Here is a 17,374-nt window from a genome sequence, read left to right as displayed (position 1 = left end):
TGCTGTGAATTAGAAAGCCACCCAGTTTATGGTACGTTGTTATAGAAACCCGAACTAAGAGATGGAATCCCATGGAGGGTCTCTAATTTGCTAAGCTGGTCATCAGGTGGCATGTTGTAAGTTAGAAACAGGAAGAGCTGACATTTTGTGCATATGAAAGAAGATAGTGGACAGGCCCATTGCCGTCGGCTTTGTCCGCCTCGACAAACTGGAGACGGAAACTCGATTCACCCTCTTCAGCCACGGGAGGACCGGGAGGACCTCCAGAAGAGGTTAGGTCGACTTCATGGTAACTTTAAATCCTGAAACCTCACAGGATTTTTCTTGTCTTCACTTTGATCTCTCTTCCGCCTACCCGACACGACAGGACTCGCCGCCTTTCTTTCAAGTCAGCAAGGGATCCCTTCCGGACAGGACCGAAGTGAGCAGCTGGTTTCCCCTACGCTTCCTTCCGGGCCTGGGCGTCTCGAGAGCTCAGGCTGACCTGAGACCTAACTCCCGGCGAGTGGGACCAGCAGGAGCCTGGAAGAGTGCGCGCAGCGGGGTGGAGGTTGGGCGCTGGGGTTTGCGAACCGCAGTCAAACCCTCTTCTTCCCTGCGCACCGCGCACCTGCCCCCGGGGGTGCTGAAGGAAGTGGCCCATAAAACTTCTCTGCAACCGAAAGAAGCCTGAAGGTCCAGGAGGGGCGAGAGGAGACTCGTCGAGCGAACCCAGCCCTCTGCCTGGCTGGCCCTGGGCAACAGGCTCGGAAGAGGCCGATTTGGAGGACCTAAAGGTTTCGAATCTCATGATGTCAAGATGTTAAAGCCTAAATCCTAAGTTCTGACTGTGAGGGGGAGCGACGGTGTCTCCAGCTGGATCGATCCTTGAGCCTTCACCTGGAGAGTCCTCTGCACAAGTTCAGAGAGCAGGACAACTGCGCACCAGTGGTTCTCAACAGGGGGCAGCTTCGCCCTCACACGCCTGTCCCATCCCCGCTGGGACACTAGGCCACGACTGGGGGAAGCGGGAGGGAGAATGTTAACCCCCTGGCATGTATCTAGTCAGCGGAGGCGATGGATGCTGCTAAGCACCTTACAATTCACCGCGGGGGGGGGGGGGCTCCCCCACCCCGAAGTAGCAATTCTGCGGAGGTGGAGAAACTCGCTTGTAGATCAATGCCCACGCACTTGGCCGATGGTAAATCGCGAGTTGGTGACCAATTGGATTTTGGATCTGAGGAAAAAACTCCAGCGTCAGAGGGAACCCTCGAAGTTTTGCCCGGAGCAAACGGAAGGGTGGCGTTGCCATCGCCTAAAATGGGAAAATGGCAGGTGTCACAGGTTGCAGGCGAAGGACGGAGACCAGTTGAGGGCCCCGGAGCCTTCCTGGAAAGAGTTTCCCATCCAGCCCGTTTCGGTTTCCGCATCCGTCTGATTTCTTATGATGTTGAGGGTGCCGGGATCTGGGTCCTTTATGATGCAGAGGGTATCCCCGTCTCACACCGGGCCCCTCCCCGCTCCCGCCTCCTCCTGGCAACCTGGTGCGCGACTCCAGACCTGGCGACCCGCGACCGTCTCATTTGCTGCCGCCTAGCAAAGGCACATCTCTAGGCCAGTGGTGAGCTGCGGCCGGGTCGCTGCAACTCGCTCCAGGACTCGGGACTCGTGGCCTTGGTGTCCCTGGCGGAGCCCTCGGTGTGTCGCCTGCAGACTCTTTGTTTTGAAGAAAGTAGGGAGGGAATGGCCTTGTGAGAGGACTCCAGGAGCAAAGAGCGACCCTTACAAGGCCCACGTCCTCCCAAAGCACAGGGGAACTGTCGCCTCAGACCGAAGAAGGAAGAGAAAGCAGTCACTCGCATCTCCCTGGTGGTCTAGTGGCTAGGATTCGGCGCTTTCACCGCCGCGGCCCGGGTTCGATTCCCGGTCAGGGAATTGTTTTGCATTGGGCGCACTCCCACAGGAATCCTTCTTTACTACGCTGTCAGCCTGCATGCTCCAAAGGCCAGATGCAGAACAGTCTCCGCAGCGAGGGGCAAACCCCAGCGAAGGAGGGCAAGTCCTGGTGGACCACCTCTCACCTTTATCTCCCTGTCTGTCATCCCCTGAAGAGGCTTTAGAGAACGCCTGAGCGTCTGGCTCAGGTGTACACAGCCGTGCAGAGGTGCCAGCCCCTGTGAAGTTGTACCCAATAAGGCCATCCTCTTTGCCGTCGCTGTCCCGGAGGCACCTGTCGGGCTGAGCTGTGAATAAGAGAGAGGCCAAACCAAGTCCTGTTGTTTGTGCCTACCCTGGACATGGGCAAGGGCCAGTCAGCTGAGCCTCCTCACCTCCCTTCGCAGCTAACTTGCTCGTTAGGCCGTCGGAAGAGGTGACTGGAGGCGATGCCCGCGAAGTTGGGAGTTGGGTGAGCGGCAGGTGAGGTCCTCGAGGGCGGTCCAGTATGCTGATTGAGCGGCAGAGGGAGGCGATGTTCCCTGAGCCAACAAAGACAGCAGGTGGAGTAGGCACAAATGGAAAACTGTTACCGGTGCCCTAAGCGGAATGCAGGTGTAAAAATCAGCACTAGGACGTGGAAGCGATGGTACCACAGTCAAATCCCACAATGTCTATACTCTACTGAGCACTTGCCCACGCCCCCCATTTTCCATTCAGTACTCCCAAGGGGGTTTCGGAAGAACCCGGCGTCCACTGTAAGCTCAGGGGAGAGCGGGAGCCAGGGAGGTGAAGTGCACAGACTGGGCAGAGGCGGCAGGCAGAACCTTGGGGGTGACAGGGCGCCGTGGCTGCGGGGCGGGAGCCGCTTCTGAAAGGCGGCCTGGGTTGTCGTGTGGGTGACTGTCGGTGGAATCTTTGGCGGAGAGTGGTTTGGAAGAATGGCGAGGGGTGGCAGTGGGTAGGGTGGTGACCCTGAGCGTCCGGCCAGGGCGAGGAGGCTGTGCTATCCCTGCAGGGCCTGCGCTCATTCCCACTTACCTGGCGGAGTAGAGACCGTGGTCACGAAGGGGGTTCTCCCAGAGTGAAGCTTCTTCATCGCACTCTAGAGTTGCTGATCCCTGTGATTTCCTCAATGTGAGAAATGGTGTTTGTGCTAGAAGACGGTTGCCCTCTTTACCTAACATAACGGAGTTCAAGACTGACATCACCTCACGCCTACCCAAAAACGCTTACGTGGCTTCCTCCTCTCTCTTTTCTGTCCTAAAGTCGCCTCATCCTCACACCCCCTCATTTTTTTTCTTCCACACTCGAGAGTGTCTCGCTTTCTCATTAAAAGCTCCACCAAATATTTGAAATATCTCAACCAGAAAGACTCCAATAAATACATTATTTCATTCGTGGAAGCTACAGACCAGCTAGGTTGAGAGTTGCTTGATATTTTCTGCTCAATGGTGAGGCATAGAGAACTTCGAAGGCGTTGCTTGTGTGCTGTTGGGTCTCCTTCTTTTCCCCAGACAGTATGGCGCTGTGGGGCCGGCGGTAAACCCTGCTTTCTGACTTTCTGGCTGCAGATAAAGGCCGCAACTGGTGCAGGAATGAAAAGCAAACCAAAAGATACACGGGTTCGCCCCAGTGGGTCCAAGATAAAGTCTGACTATACCGGGATTCGGATTAGAATAGACGTTGCTGCAGGCACAAGGCAGGGTACTAACCACTATAGAATCCCAACTGCCCATCGTTTTGCTTCCCCACCCCTCTTATTTATGTATGCATTTTCTTGAGAGACAGAATTTTGCTTTGTCGCCCAGGCTGGAGGGCACTGGCGCGATCTCGGCTCACTGCTACTTCCGCCTCTCAGGTTCAAGCGATTCTGCTGCCTCAGCCTCCCGAGTAGCTGGGACTACAAGCCTGTGCCACCACACTCGGCTAATTTTTGTATTTTTAGTAGAGACAGGCTTTCACTATGTTGGCTGGTCTCGAACTCCTTACTTCAAGTGAGTAATCCACCCACCTCGTCCTCCCAAAGTGTTGGGATTACAGACGTGAGCCACCGCGCCTGGTCCCCCGAAATTTTTTTTTTTAATGTAAAAACATTTATGCGATTTTTACTTCTTTACTCCTGGGCAGCTACAGGTTCTTGTGATTTTCTCTCTCGTCTTCTCCTCTCCATTCTGATACATCTCCCATCTTCTCTGCATCCAGCCGGTGCCCTCTGCAGGGGCATCCTGGGCTGTCCCATTGTCTCGTCCTGGTCTCCCCTGTTCACCTTTTCCCTTTTGACTCCCCTGCCTCTTTCCCGCTCCCGCCCCACCGACTCCATCTACTGAAGCCGAGTTGAGTGAGGGGAGAGCAAGCGGAGCAGATGATTGCCTGAAGGCCGCGCAAAAAACAGAAAGAGCTACCAGGAGAACCGTCGGGGCGTTCAGCTTCCCTTGGGCCTTACTAGGCTCAGGCTGGGGTCGCAGATCCAGGCATTTCCAGATGCACTGGCTTCTGAAGTAGGCGAGGGTCAGCGCAGGGTGAAGGCCATTCCACCGCCCTTCTGGTTTCAGAGTCATGCAATGCACGCGTTTCTAACGTGCAACAACACGATTAGTCGACTCAGCCTCTCCGGTTTTCCGAAGTTTTGTAGTCTGCACACTTGTCCTGCAGAAAGGAAATGGCAACCCCTAGAGTTTAGTGATTGCTTAATCTATGTTGAGATAAAAATGATCAGCCGAGGTTGTCTCTGTGGCGCAATCGGTTAGCGCGTTCGGCTGTTAACCGGAAAGTTGGTGGTTCGAGCCCACCCAGAGACGTGCTTTTAAATGTTGGTAGTCGTGGTCAGGCGCGGTGGCTCACGATGATTAATCCCAACAGTTTGAGAGGCCGACATAGTGGAAGCCTCGCCTGAGCTAAGTTCAAGACCAGTGAGAATCCCATCTCATTAAAAAAAAAAAAAAAAATTGCAGTTGTTTCTCCTCAGGCCTATGACTGTATTTAAAAGTGAGAGACTGTTCCCTTGTGTCTTGTGCATCCCATAAAGACACAAAGCAGAAGGTCCCTCTCCAAGTCTCCTAGAAAATAAGATCCCTCCAGAACAAACTAGGTTGTATGTATGGGAACCTGAAAGTATACGAAGAAAGAAACTTCAAAAATTCTGCCTTGCTTTCCACAAAAATTAACCCATCACAGTCTGCCTTCAAGTGGTATCATACCTCTTCACATTACTCCTCTCTGCCTTTATGCTATTGTAATGCATTTTACTTTACACGTGTTATAAACCTTACAATCCATCTTTACTACTTTTATTTAAAGAGTCAGATGTGTTTTTGGGTTTTTGTTGTTGTTGTTGTTTTTAAGACTAGTCTCGCTCTATCGGACAGGCTGGAGTGCAGTGGCACAATCTTGGCTCACTGCAACCTCTGCTTCCCGGGTTCAAGCGATTCTCCTGACTCAGACTCCTGAGTAGCAGAGATTACAGGCGTGAGCCACCACACCTGACTAATTTTTGTAATTTTAGTAGAGAGGGGGGTTCACCATATTGGCCAAGCTGGTCTCAAACTCCTGACTTCAAGTGATCCGCCTGCCTCGGCCTCCCAAAGTGCTGGGATTACAGGCATGAGCCACCATGCCTGGCTAAATAGTCAGATGTTAAAATTATATATTTGCCTATGTAGATGTCATTTCTAGTGTTTTTTCTTTTCTTTCTTTTCTTTCTTTTTTTTTTTTTTTGTACATCCAGATTTTCATCCAGTGTCAGTTTCATTCTACCTGAAGGACTCCCTTAATTTTTTGTTTTGTAGTGCAGGCTGGTGGCAGTGAATTTTCAGCTTTTGTAGAATTTCACATTGACATTTTCCCCTCTGTGCTTTTAAGATGTTGCTCCACTGCCTTCTCACTTGAATGACTTCCAATGATATAATCTTTCTGGTTTTTGTAAGTACTATGACTTTTTCTTCTGATTTTGAGTTTTTTTTTTCAATAAATTTGATCAATTCATTTATGAAGTGCCTACTAGATATGGTTTTCTTCAGGTTTCTTGTGCTTGGGGTTTATTCACCTCCTTGGATCAGTAGGTTAACAATTTTCACTATGATTGAAAAATGTCATTGTTTCTTTCTTTCTTTTTTTTTTTTTTTGAGACGGAGTCTCGCTCTGTCGCCCAGGCTGGAGTGCAGTGGCCGGATCTCAGCTCACTGCAAGATCCGCCTCCCGGGTTTACGCCATTCTCCTGCCTCAGCCTCCCGAGTAGCTGGGACTATAGGCGCCCACCACCTCGCCCGGCTAGTTTTTTGTATTTTTTAGTAGAGACGGGGTTTCACCGTATTAGCCAGGATAATCTGGATACCCTGACCTCGTGATCCGCCTGTCTCGGCCTTCCAAAGTGCTGGGAATACAGGCTTGAGCCACTGCGCCTGGCCCATCATTGTTTCTTAAATATATTTTTCTTCTTCCCCAGTCTTTTTGGGAACTACAATTACTTGTCTATTAAGTGTCTTAAACTTGCACTATCATTCACTGATGCTCTGTTCGTTAAAAAAACAAAAAATTGTTACCATGAGTTGTATTTTAGATATTTCAATCATTCGCGAATTTGTGTTTCTTTTTTTTTTTTCCTTTTTTACTTTTTTGAGACAGAGTCTGGCACTGTCGCCCAGGCTGGAGTGCAGTGGCATGATCTAGGCTCACTGCAAGCTCCACCTCCCGGGTCCACGCCATTCTCCTGTCTCAGCCTCCTGACTAGTTGGGACTACAGGTGCCCGCCATGACGCCTGGCTAATTTTTTTTTTTTTTTTTTTTTTGAGGCGGAGTCTCGCTCTGTTGCCCAGACTGGAGTGCAGTGGCCGGATCTCAGCTCACTGCAAGCTCCGCCTCCCAGCTTTACGCCATTCTCCTGCCTCAGCCTCCCGAGTAGCTGGGACTACAGGCGCCCGCCACCGCGCCCGGCTAGTTTTTTGTATTTTTTTTTAGTAGAGACGGAGTTTCACCATGTTAGCCAGGTTGGTCTCCATCTCCTGACCTCGTGATCCGCCCGTCTTGGCCTCCCAAAGTGCTGGGATTACAGGCTTGAGCCACCGCGCCCGGCGACGCCTGGCTAATTTTTTCTATTTTTTTTGTAGAGACAAGGTTTCACTGTGTTAGCCAGGTTGGTTTCGATATTCTGAACTTGTGATCCACCCACCTCGGCCTCCCAAAGTGCTGGGATTACAGGCATGAGCCACCGCGCCTGGAGGCTTTGTGTTTCTTAATCCTTTTTTCTGCAGTGTCTAATCTGCTGTTAATTGCTTCCATTGAATTTATTATCTCAGATGTTGTAGTTTTTAATTTCCAAAGTTAGATTCTGACCGTTTTTATATGTTCGATAGCTCTGCTTAATTCTTTGGACCCATAGAATATTGTTATAATAACTGTTTTAAAGTCCTCTGTGGTTTTTTTTTTTTTTTTTTTGAGATGGAATCTCTTGTTGCCTAGGCCGGAGTGCAATGGCACGATCTCAGCTCACTGCAACAGCTGCCTCCTGGGTTCAAGCAATTCTCCTGCCTCAGCCTCCCAAGTAGCTGGGATTATAGGCATGCACCACCATGCCCAGCTAATTTTTGTATTTTTACTGGAGAAGGGCTTTCAACATGTTGACCAGGCTGGTCTCGAACTCCTGACCTCAGGTGATCCACCTACCTCAGCCTCCCAGAGTGCTGGGATTACAGGCATGAGCCACTGCACCTGGCTGTCCTCTCTGTTAATTCTAACATCATGTTAGGTCTGGTTCAACTTTGATTAACTGATTATTTTCCCTCTTTATGGGTCATCATTTCCTGGCTCTTTGCCTATTTGGTATTCTTTAATTGGTCGCAGGACATCGTGAAGTTTACCTTTTTGCATGCTAGCTATTTTTAAATTCCTTTTTTTCCCTTGCCAGCAGGAAGTTATATTTTATAATTCCTATAAATCATCTTGAATTTTTTCCGGGGTGCACTTAAGTGACCTGTAAACAGTTGGATCCTTTTGGATCTTGCTTTTATGAACTTTTACGTGGTTCAGGAGTAGTGCTCAGTCCAGGGCTGATTATATCCCATTACAAAAGCATTATGAATTATGAATAATTCCAGTCTGGCTGGTGAGAACAGATACTGTTTTCTGCACTGTGTGAGTACCGGATGCCATTCCATGATTTTCTTGGATGTTTCTTTCCCTGGTACTAGTCAGCTACTCTTTTCACAATCATGCACTGACTAGTGCTCTGCTGAATACTGGTGGCAGAACCTGTACATACGCCCAGATTCTCTCTCTGCTCAGCCCTCTTCTCACTGGATCTTTGTCCTATGAACTCTGTCTTGCTCTCCCCAGACACTTAGCTTCACTTCCTCAATTCAGGGAGTCTGCCACTGATCCTTTTCTTTGTGCCTAGCCTGGAAACAATTCTGCACCAGGCTGGCATTCCCTTCCATCCCACATGGAATTGGAGGTTCAGTGTAACTGAAAACAGTTGGGCCATTACATTCAGTTTGAACCAGTTGATTTGCATGTCTGTAAAGGAGTCTGGAAAATGAACCCTAGGCCTAATGTGAATGGTGGACAAAATCAGATCTAGAAGCACTGAATGTATCATAAGCTAAGCAGAATTTTTTAAACTAACAGCATTAGTGATTCAGGTGGAATTTTTTCCTCTTCCCTAGGTTCGGTTTCTGGCAAAAGCATGTAGTTTGTTTTGTTTTGTTTTCTCACTGTCAACATAACCTCATTTGTTGTATCTGTTGGAGTGTTTATTACTCACTTGGTGAGTCTGATCTACATAGAGATTCAGTATCCAGGAGCAGGGCCACTGTGAGCCTGTCAGTCGAGGAAATGTGGGAAAGAAAAATCCCGTTGGGGTTTATTTATTTATTTGTTTGTTTATTTATTTATTTATTTGTAGCGGAGTCTCACTCTGTCGCTCAGGCTGGAGTGCAGTGGTGTGATCTCTGCTCACTGCAACCTCAGCTAACTGCAACCCCGGGTCACTGCAACCCCCGCCTCCTAGGCTCAAGTGATTCTCTTGCCTCAGCCTCCCCAGTAGCTGGGATTACAGGCACCCGCCACCACGCCCAGCTAATTTTTGTATTTTTAATAGAGACGGGCTTTCACCATGTTGGCCTGGCTGGTGTCAAACTCTTGACCTCAGATGATCCACCCACCTCCATCTCCCAAAAAGCTGGGATTACAGGCATGAGCTGCAGAGCCTGGCCTAAAAATATTACTTTTGCAAGGCACAGTACAGGTCCCGGAAGGCTCTCACCCACTTTCCCACCCTTTCCCACCCTTGTCTCTTGCTTTTGCCTTCTATTCTCCTTGACAGGTTTGGGATCACTGCATCCAGGGCTTGCTTTGCCTTCTATTCTCTGGAGGGAGCGCTTAGGCACTTGGGTGCCAGACTGCTGCTGGGAACCACTGAGTGGCCAGCACTGGTGTAGCTGCAGGCCAAGGCGTCTGAATCCTCAGGGATCTGCCCTTTACCCAGGTCAAAGGTCCAAGGGCTCTCCTCACAGCTTTCTGCCAGCCCGCTCCAGATATACACATCTTCCTGGAGGTTCAGTTTCTGCCCAAGACCCAGCACATATGTCATGGATCAACCGTGACTTTATGATTTTTTGTCAGGACTTCATGGATCCAGCAGGAGTATAGACGAATGTGAAAAGGTTACTAGTTCTAAAGGTTATAAACCCATAGAAACACACCAGAACTTACCTCCCACTCTGGAAGCTGAATGGTGTGGGCTGGAGGGGTTGTTGCTGCCCTTCAGGCCAAGCACTAATTCCTCCAGTATCACAACCCTGCCCTCAAGGCAGACACGTTGATGAGGAGACAACGTATTACCATTACGCTTGTAATCCCAGTGCTCTGTGAGACTGAAGTGGGTGGATCACCTGAGGTACGGAGTTCGAGACCAGCCTGATCAACATGGTGAAAGCCCCGTCTCTCCTAAAAATACAAACGTTAGCCGAGCATGTTGTGCACACCTGTAATCCCAGCTACTCGGGAGGCTGAGGCAGGAGAATCACTTCAACCTGGGAGATGGAGTTTGCAGTGAGCCGACATGGCGCCACTGCACTTCAGCCTGGGCAACGGTGAGATTCCATCTCAAACAACAACAACAAGAACAACAAAAAACAACAAGAACAAAAGAAAAAACATCTATCTATCTATCTATCTATCTATATCTATCTATCTATCTATCTATCTATCTATCTATCTATCTATCTATCTGTTTTTATTTGGTGTGAATATGGAATATTGACTCCATATCCTTGGCTTGAGATCCAGATGCAGCTTCTGATTGGTTTTCTCACCAAATTAACCTATTCCACATCTGTGCTCCAAGATGGAGGGCAGCCAAGCAGGACCCCCAGGAAATAACTCCTGAGCTTTCAGAGCTGTAATCACATTGTCAGCCCATGGAGAAATTCCGGCATTGGAAGAGAATGAAGAGAACCTTGTGAGATTTCCTGATCTAAAACTTCCCATTGTTGTGTTGCCCTCAACCTCCCTTGCTGAAATGACTGCTGGGTGACAAATGTGCCCTTCCCTCTCACCACTCTGACTAGCAGGACAAGGAATGAGGTTCGCTGTGAGCCGGTTTGTTGATTAGCAATGGCATTCCTTTCATGTTTCTTTAGAATCACCTACGTATTTCCAACATTCAGGAAAGCAAGGGTGTTGCCGCCCGATTTCAAACTGGGGACCTTTCACATGTGAGGCGAACATGTCATCACTCCACTACACAAACCCCTCCCAGCTCCTGGCACAAGACACATTCCTGAAAATGTTAGCATCTGCTGTTTTTAACAACTGGAGCTTCCAATATAAGAAATTCGACTGCTTTTCAAAATTTGAGTGAAAAAGATGCCAGGAATCACAATCCCTCAGGCAGACAGGCTGAACCCTCATTTATGGTTCCACACCTAGCCCCGAAGCCAAGACCCTAGGGACCCCCTATCTGGCTTCCGCATGCTGCATCTCATGCAGGGTTTCCAGGAACTGAGTGCCTGTGTTTGGGAAATGTCCCGGCTGACTCTCTCTGGCTCCCAGAAGCTTCAGGAGCTGGTGGGTTTTGAGCGTCGGAGCCCTGAGTGCTCCGTGCCACACAGGAGTGTGGACTCCCCGCTGCAGGGCTGCTGACTGTGCCTTGGGGTCCTTTTCCCCTGGTGCTGGCCATCAGGGCTCTTGGCTCTTGACAGGAGATCACGCTTCAGGTCCTCCCAGGAACCATAAGACCCTCCCTGCCTGCCCTTCCCTCAGGTCGAGGGGCCTGACCCACAGGCTTTTCCTTGCCAGCCCTTTGGCCTCAGCACCTCGAAGTCTTCCAAAGGGCATCCTTCACTGCCACTCTCGCTTAGTCTATTCAACTCAGTTTAGGCTGTATTTATTCGCACATTGAAGTTTTAGCAGGTACTGTAGCAAAGGCTGTGTCTCAAGGCATTTGACTGTTTGAAAATATAGAACATCCAACCCAGGCCAAACTGTGCTTCTTGGCGTGCATTGAATTGGTTTGAAGACCAGGCCAGGAGTTTTCTAGAACACAAGGGTTTCGGAGCCATCACCGCTGAAGGACACAGGAGCAGCCTATTCAGATTTCATGATCACAGGATCTCCACCTCCATCCTGAGATTATTTTTTAAGGACAGTTTTATTGCATTCTTTCATAATCCTTGGAACTTTTTATTTGCCTTTTTAATGTTCCTGCTCAACAGGTCTTGAAGTGAATTATAACAAAGAGGTAAGGGCAGTTTTCAGAGAAAGGCAGTGTCTGTGAAGTTTTCAAGTTTGTCTCACAGCAAAAGGTCAACAGGCAGAATTTCCTTTTGCTGAAAGATGTTAATGTTGTTTCTAAGGTGTTCTTTAGACATGAGTGTAGAAACAAATTTGGGGAAGAAAGTGCCATTTTCTCCAGCAGTTGCTTTTCTTACTAAAGTGGTTACCATGTTTCCTTCACATCCAAAGTTCGAATGCTCCCACCCTGGGGAAAGCGACTAAATGTTCGCAGGATGCCAGGCTGCAGTGTCCAGCTTTGTTCTGCTTTGGTTCAGACTGGAGACTGGGGCTGGACTGGACTATGTCTCCCTCACTAGAGACTGGGAGCCCAGTTCCAGATGAGGCAGGCGTCCCGGGAACTTTTGATTAGGCAATTTTGTGACATCTTTTTCTGCTTTCTTCCCTCTGAAATCTCTCTCTCTCCCTCCCCACTGACCCAGAAGAGAAGATTCACTGTCTTTCTGACTCAGAACATTTTGAGGTCCTTCCTAGACAGAAAAAAAAGGCAATTGCCCTTTACCCTACAGGAGCAGAAAGGGCTACAGGGATCTGGAGACCCACAGACTCACTTTGTGGGCCACTGAGTATCTGTGCCTTGTGGAATCCTGTCATACCCAAAAGTGTGCGACTTGAAGCTTCTCTGCCGACTGAACAGGAAGTATGGGGTTCCTGACTCTTCAAGAGGAGCCACACAGAGAGATCTTAAGCATGTCTCTGGACCTTGAGCAAAGGCCAGAAAGAGGCTTGAAGGTGAAGGCAGAGCCAAGAAAGGGTGGAAAGACAGGCCAACCCACTCTCCCAAGGGTACCTTCTTCAGGACAGTCATTTACTCCACTTCAGTGATCAGGAAAGGAGAGGATTGTGTAGAGCAACATCTTTACTTCAAAACCCGAATTCCTGCCTAGATGTGGAATCCAAGTAAAATATTGGCATTAAAAAGAACTCTGGTTGGCTGGGCAAGGTGGCTTATGCCTGTAGTCCCCCCACTTTGGGAAGCCTAGGCAGGCTGATCCCTTGAGCTCAGGAGTTTGAGACCATTCTGGGCAAAATGGCAATATCCTGTCTCTGTGGTGGTGCACCTGTGGTCCTAGCTACTCCAGAGGCTGAGGTGGGAGAATCACTTGAGCCCAGGGGGTTTGAGACTGCAGTGAGCCATGATCACACTACTGCACTCCAGCCTGGGTGACAGAGCAAGACCTTATCTTAAAACAAACAAAAACCTGCGATTTGTTTTCTCTGTGTATTGCAAGGATGAGAACAAAAGAGTTCCAACTAAGATGGAAACAGTGCAGATGTGAAAGGTTTTAGGGGAAACCTCTGGTGTTCTGTCAGGGACCACGGGCCTTGCTTAAAAGAAATTTCATCCAGGCTGTCTGGTTTCCTGCATGTCTCTCAGGCCTGCTGTTGATGGTCCCAGGGGCTCAGTGCTTAGCCCCTTCTCAGCTTGGGAGCCTCCCCTTCTGCCTTCTCCCAGCAACCTGGTCCACTCCCATGGCTTCTGTGGCCATCTCTCCACAGCCATGCTGTCACCTCGAAATGGGGCATCTCTAGATCAGTTTTTTTCATTAAATTGGAATATGAATACATTTATTAGGATGCTCACAAAATAAATGACACATGAATTAGCACTCTCCTCCTGTGATAAAGAATACACATGACCCACACTGTGGCAGGAAACAGGGGTAAGGGCTATCAGAGCTGGGACTATGTGTCCACTGAAGAAATCTTGATTCACCAGAGGGAAGTTGTTTCCTTGGATTCCATCAACTCTGCTGTAGCTACCAGCCAGGACTCCACAATCTTCCCAGAATCCTTCATTCCAGCACCAGTTCATGTTCTTTGCCCTTGCCACTCCTGACTCTTTCAAGACCTGAGTCCACTGACCCATGTCTCACTCACCCACCTCTGAAATCTTGCATCACATCTGTTTGGTATGCTGCTGCCCAGCCACCATCAGGGGCACAATTGTCAGGTGGAGGAAGAATATACATCATCGTACAAAAGCAAACAACAGGGCTACGTTAGTAAATGACACTTGGACATAAACAAAACAACCTCACAGAAGACATGCTTCCTCCCAATATGATCCATAATCCCCTGGAAGCAAAGGAAACCCCTCGATCATTTTAACATGTATGAATGATTCTGTATGCCAGGCACAGGGGTATATAGTGGGTGGTGTTTACTTCCATTGTACCCTGCACACAGTCGAAAGTTAGTGACTGGAAGCTAGAACCAGGTCTGTATCCCTGCTCCCATCAGGTTCTCCTGGCCCTTCCTGCCTTTGATAGTGCCACCACTGTACTACTTCTGTTCTGAACATTTGTTCATTTTTCAATGGAGAGGATAAGAGGAGAAGGATGGCAGAGAGAGGGTGGGCAGGGAGAAGCGGGAAAACAACCCTGTAAAACAGAACAAAAACTGTACAAAACCCCAGAAACCAGATTTAGTACTATAATATTTTATAACAATAGAAAGTAGCTGAAAATAACCTCAGGGGGAGGAGTCAGCAGAGATTGTGCAGCAAAGGCCACAGGTTTAGATGCCACAGGTTTACACTAGGAGCCTTTCAATGGAGTGCTGAATGAACTGAATCAGCCTTCTTTGATGGTGACAGAACAGGTGATGACAGGACTGGAGACCCCACAGGCCCGCCCCAGGGCCTGCCTGGAGTGCACAAACATTCCAGGCAGGCCCAGCACATTCTTGTCTTCACACAGCAGTGGGAGGTGCAGAATGCTCTCTAGCAACGTGGTGTCTGCAGCCACCACAGTGAACTCACAGATGCCTCTTTTGAGGATTTGGATGGCCTAATTGGCTCCTGTCTGAAGCTGCTTGCCATTCCAGTGGCTCCGCACTCCTCAGGGAGCACAGCGGATTTCAGAACGTCTAGATCGGTTTTGACTCGTGCATCTGGCAGCCTTCGTGAGCACTGAGGGCAGGTTCACCTTTTGGAGAAACCTTCGGAAGGCAACAGGAATGAAAAACGCTTGCTGGCACTTCCCTGGTGGCCTAGTGGCTAGGATTCGGCTCAGCGCCGTGACCCAGGTTCGATTCCCGGTAATGGAATATGTGTTCTGTAAGGTCTCCAAAAAGCAGGCAATCTTCCCCCACTTTGCTGGAACTTGCGATGTGCCCCAAGGCAGGAGAGGTTCTGTAGTCTTGGGTTTCAGAAAACTCTGGTGAAGAAGGGGAGTTAATGGCGACCCTCGGCCTGATGCTCATGCTCCTGACTGAAAACCTTGTTACCTACTCTTTTCTCCCTTGGGCACCCAAGCACTCCAGTTCTTTTCATATCTCCGTTTCTCACACATCAGTATTGACTTCAAAGGTCGACTAAGCAGCTTGTTCAAGGTTATACAGCCATGCATTGATCCACACTTGGATGGGGCTCCTGCCCCATTTGCTGGGCTTCCATTACTGACAGAACGAGTTCTGCGTCTGGTAATGGCTGCTTGCTGCTTTCAGAGTAACTCTCCCACAGATAACCACTATAAATTAGAAACATATATATATATATATATTTGAAGGTGCTGGAAGACCGAACAAAAGCACGCAGACTTGTGGAAGAATGGCATGTAGTGAGTTTCGCATTTTGCAAACTTTCGGCAGAGAGCTGTTAATCGAAAAACCATACAATTTGTGAGTTTACAGAGGAGAACTTATTTCTTATAAAGGGTTGCAGTGTGTAAGGTGGTCGTCCTGACAGGCTGGGAAACGCAGGAAGCCCAGAAGCAGGCACTTTGAGGGAGGGAAGGGCAAGACAGGAATTTAAGTTGAATGGGTTGGCCTAACATACATACTCAGCAAGTTATAGGATGATTCATGAATATTTATGCAGGGGATCCTGATGCATGCTTATTGAACAAACATTCACGTAATATACAACCTTGTTCACCTTGTTATGGATACTTAGCATTTAAATGCATTACAATTAGGACCTATACACAAAGGTCTTTTCGGGACTCAAAGGCACTCAAATGCAGAGATACTGTAAAACTGACAGAACCAGTCCATGGTGGCTGGTCTTCTCATCAGAAGAAAGTTACTGAAATCAGTCTCTTGTCAGTCAAGGCTGTAATCATGGCTTGTGGAACAGCGGGGTTCAGTATCTGTTGAGGGCTGAGCAGCAAGTGCTTTAACACTCCCTATTCTGAAGGCCAGTGCTTGTTTAGCTGCTAGAAAAAAAACCTTGTGGTAGTTAGAACATAGTTTATTCATTGCATGTAGGGGGTGCATGAGTTAACCCTTGCCCGGCATGGTGTCTTATTTATAATTTGGTGTCTTACTGCCATAAAGAGTCCGTTCTGTCAGCCTTATGATCTCTGTGATAACATTAATATCGGTCAGTTTTGTCTAAACTGCAAAAGGCTGGGAATATAATAAGGCTTTTCTGGCCTCCTATTCCTTCTTGGCCTGGGAGTCAGTTTTTAAGGTTTTCCTAGGGTCCCGTTGGCCAACAGGGGGTCCATTTAGTCAGTTGGGGGACTTAGGATTTTATATTTAGTTTATAGAACAAACTTTGCTTCACCTTACTTGGGTTACTGCATTCCTAGGTTAAAGGAACAGAGGACAAATTTTAGACAACCACAGCAGTTGGAACATCAAGGTGTTAGGTGGAGTCTCAGAAAAGAAACAGCACAGTAGGATGACTACAGTTAACGACAGTATATTGTACATTTCAAAGGAGCTAAGAAGAGAGAATGTGAAATGTTCCCAACATAAAGAAATGAGAAAATGTTTGAGATGATCCTAAACATCCTGATTTGATCATTACACATTGTAGGCATGTATCGAAATATTATATGTACTCCCCTAAACATGTATAATTATTTTGTATCAATTAGAATATAAAACTTAAAATAATAATAATAATAATCAAAGAGGGCAGGAGAGAACTTTTGGAGGTGGCAAATAGATTTTTTTTTTTTTTGAGATGGAGTCTCCCTTTGTTGCCCAGCTTGGAGTGCAGTGGTGCGATCTCAGCTCACTGCAACCTCTATCTCGTAGGTTCAAGTGCTTCTCATGTCTCAGTCTCCCGAGTAGTTGAAATTACAGGTGTGTGCCACCCCGTGCTGACCAATTTTTGTATTTTTGGTAGAGATGGTATTTCACCATGTTGGGCAGGCTGGTATCAAACTCTTGACCTCAAGTGATCCACCAGGCTGGGCCTCCCAAAGTGCTGGGATTATAGGTGTGAGCGACCGCACCCAGCTGAATAGTTTTATTGTGTACATTGTGGTGATGATTTAATGGGCCTATACTTATTTCCAAACTCAGCAAGTTGTGTTCATTACATATGTACAGCTTTTAGTATACCAAGCATACATCAATAAATTGTTTTAAGAAAAAAATAAAGGGCCGGGCACGGTGGCTCATGTCTGTAATCCCAGCACTCTGGGAGGCCGAAGTGGGCAGATTACGAGGTCAGGAGATCGAGACCATCCTGGCCAACACAGTGAAACCCAGTCTCTACTAAAAATACAAAAAATTAGCCAGGCGTGCTAGCAGGCGCCTGTAGTCCCAGCTACTGGGGAAGCTGAGGCAGGAGAATCACTTGAACTGGGAGGCAGAGGTTGCAGTGAGCCAAGATGGTGCCACTGCACTCCAGCCTGGGCGAGAGAGAGAGACTCTCGTCTGAGAGGAAGGAAGGAAGGAAGGAAGGAAGGAAGGAAGGAAGGAAGGAAGG

At 48.3% G+C, this 17,374-nt stretch overlaps 1 protein-coding gene, 2 non-coding genes and 3 pseudogenes across 3 annotated transcripts; 4 read left to right on the top strand and 2 right to left on the bottom strand.

Annotated features, from left to right (window-relative positions):
* The first annotated feature begins 1,177 nt into the window (after positions 1–1,177).
* Positions 1,178–2,110, top strand: LOC111543973 (annotated as a pseudogene).
* On the top strand, positions 1,843–1,914 carry TRNAE-UUC. The gene has a single exon. It is a non-coding gene; the product is annotated as a tRNA-Glu (tRNA).
* Positions 1,852–4,569, bottom strand: LOC111543974. Its single transcript, XM_023214374.3, has 2 exons — positions 4,320–4,569; positions 1,852–2,514 (listed from the first exon to the last, which is right to left on the bottom strand). Exons 1-2 carry the CDS (start codon positions 4,473–4,475, stop codon positions 2,266–2,268), a joined length of 405 nt encoding a protein of 134 aa, XP_023070142.1. The 5' UTR covers positions 4,476–4,569; the 3' UTR covers positions 1,852–2,265.
* On the top strand, positions 2,948–3,091 carry LOC111544018 (annotated as a pseudogene).
* Positions 4,570–4,641: 72 nt separating the features above from the next.
* Positions 4,642–4,715, top strand: TRNAN-GUU. Its single transcript has one exon. It is a non-coding gene; the product is annotated as a tRNA-Asn (tRNA).
* Positions 4,716–14,546: 9,831 nt separating this feature from the next.
* Positions 14,547–17,374, bottom strand: part of LOC111529036 — a 17,390-nt pseudogene continuing 14,562 nt past the window's right edge.

This window comes from Piliocolobus tephrosceles, chromosome 1, assembly GCF_002776525.5.
Source record: "Piliocolobus tephrosceles isolate RC106 chromosome 1, ASM277652v3, whole genome shotgun sequence".
NCBI classification, from domain to species: Eukaryota; Metazoa; Chordata; class Mammalia; order Primates; family Cercopithecidae; genus Piliocolobus; species Piliocolobus tephrosceles.
This window is presented reverse-complemented; position numbering and strand designations above follow the sequence as displayed.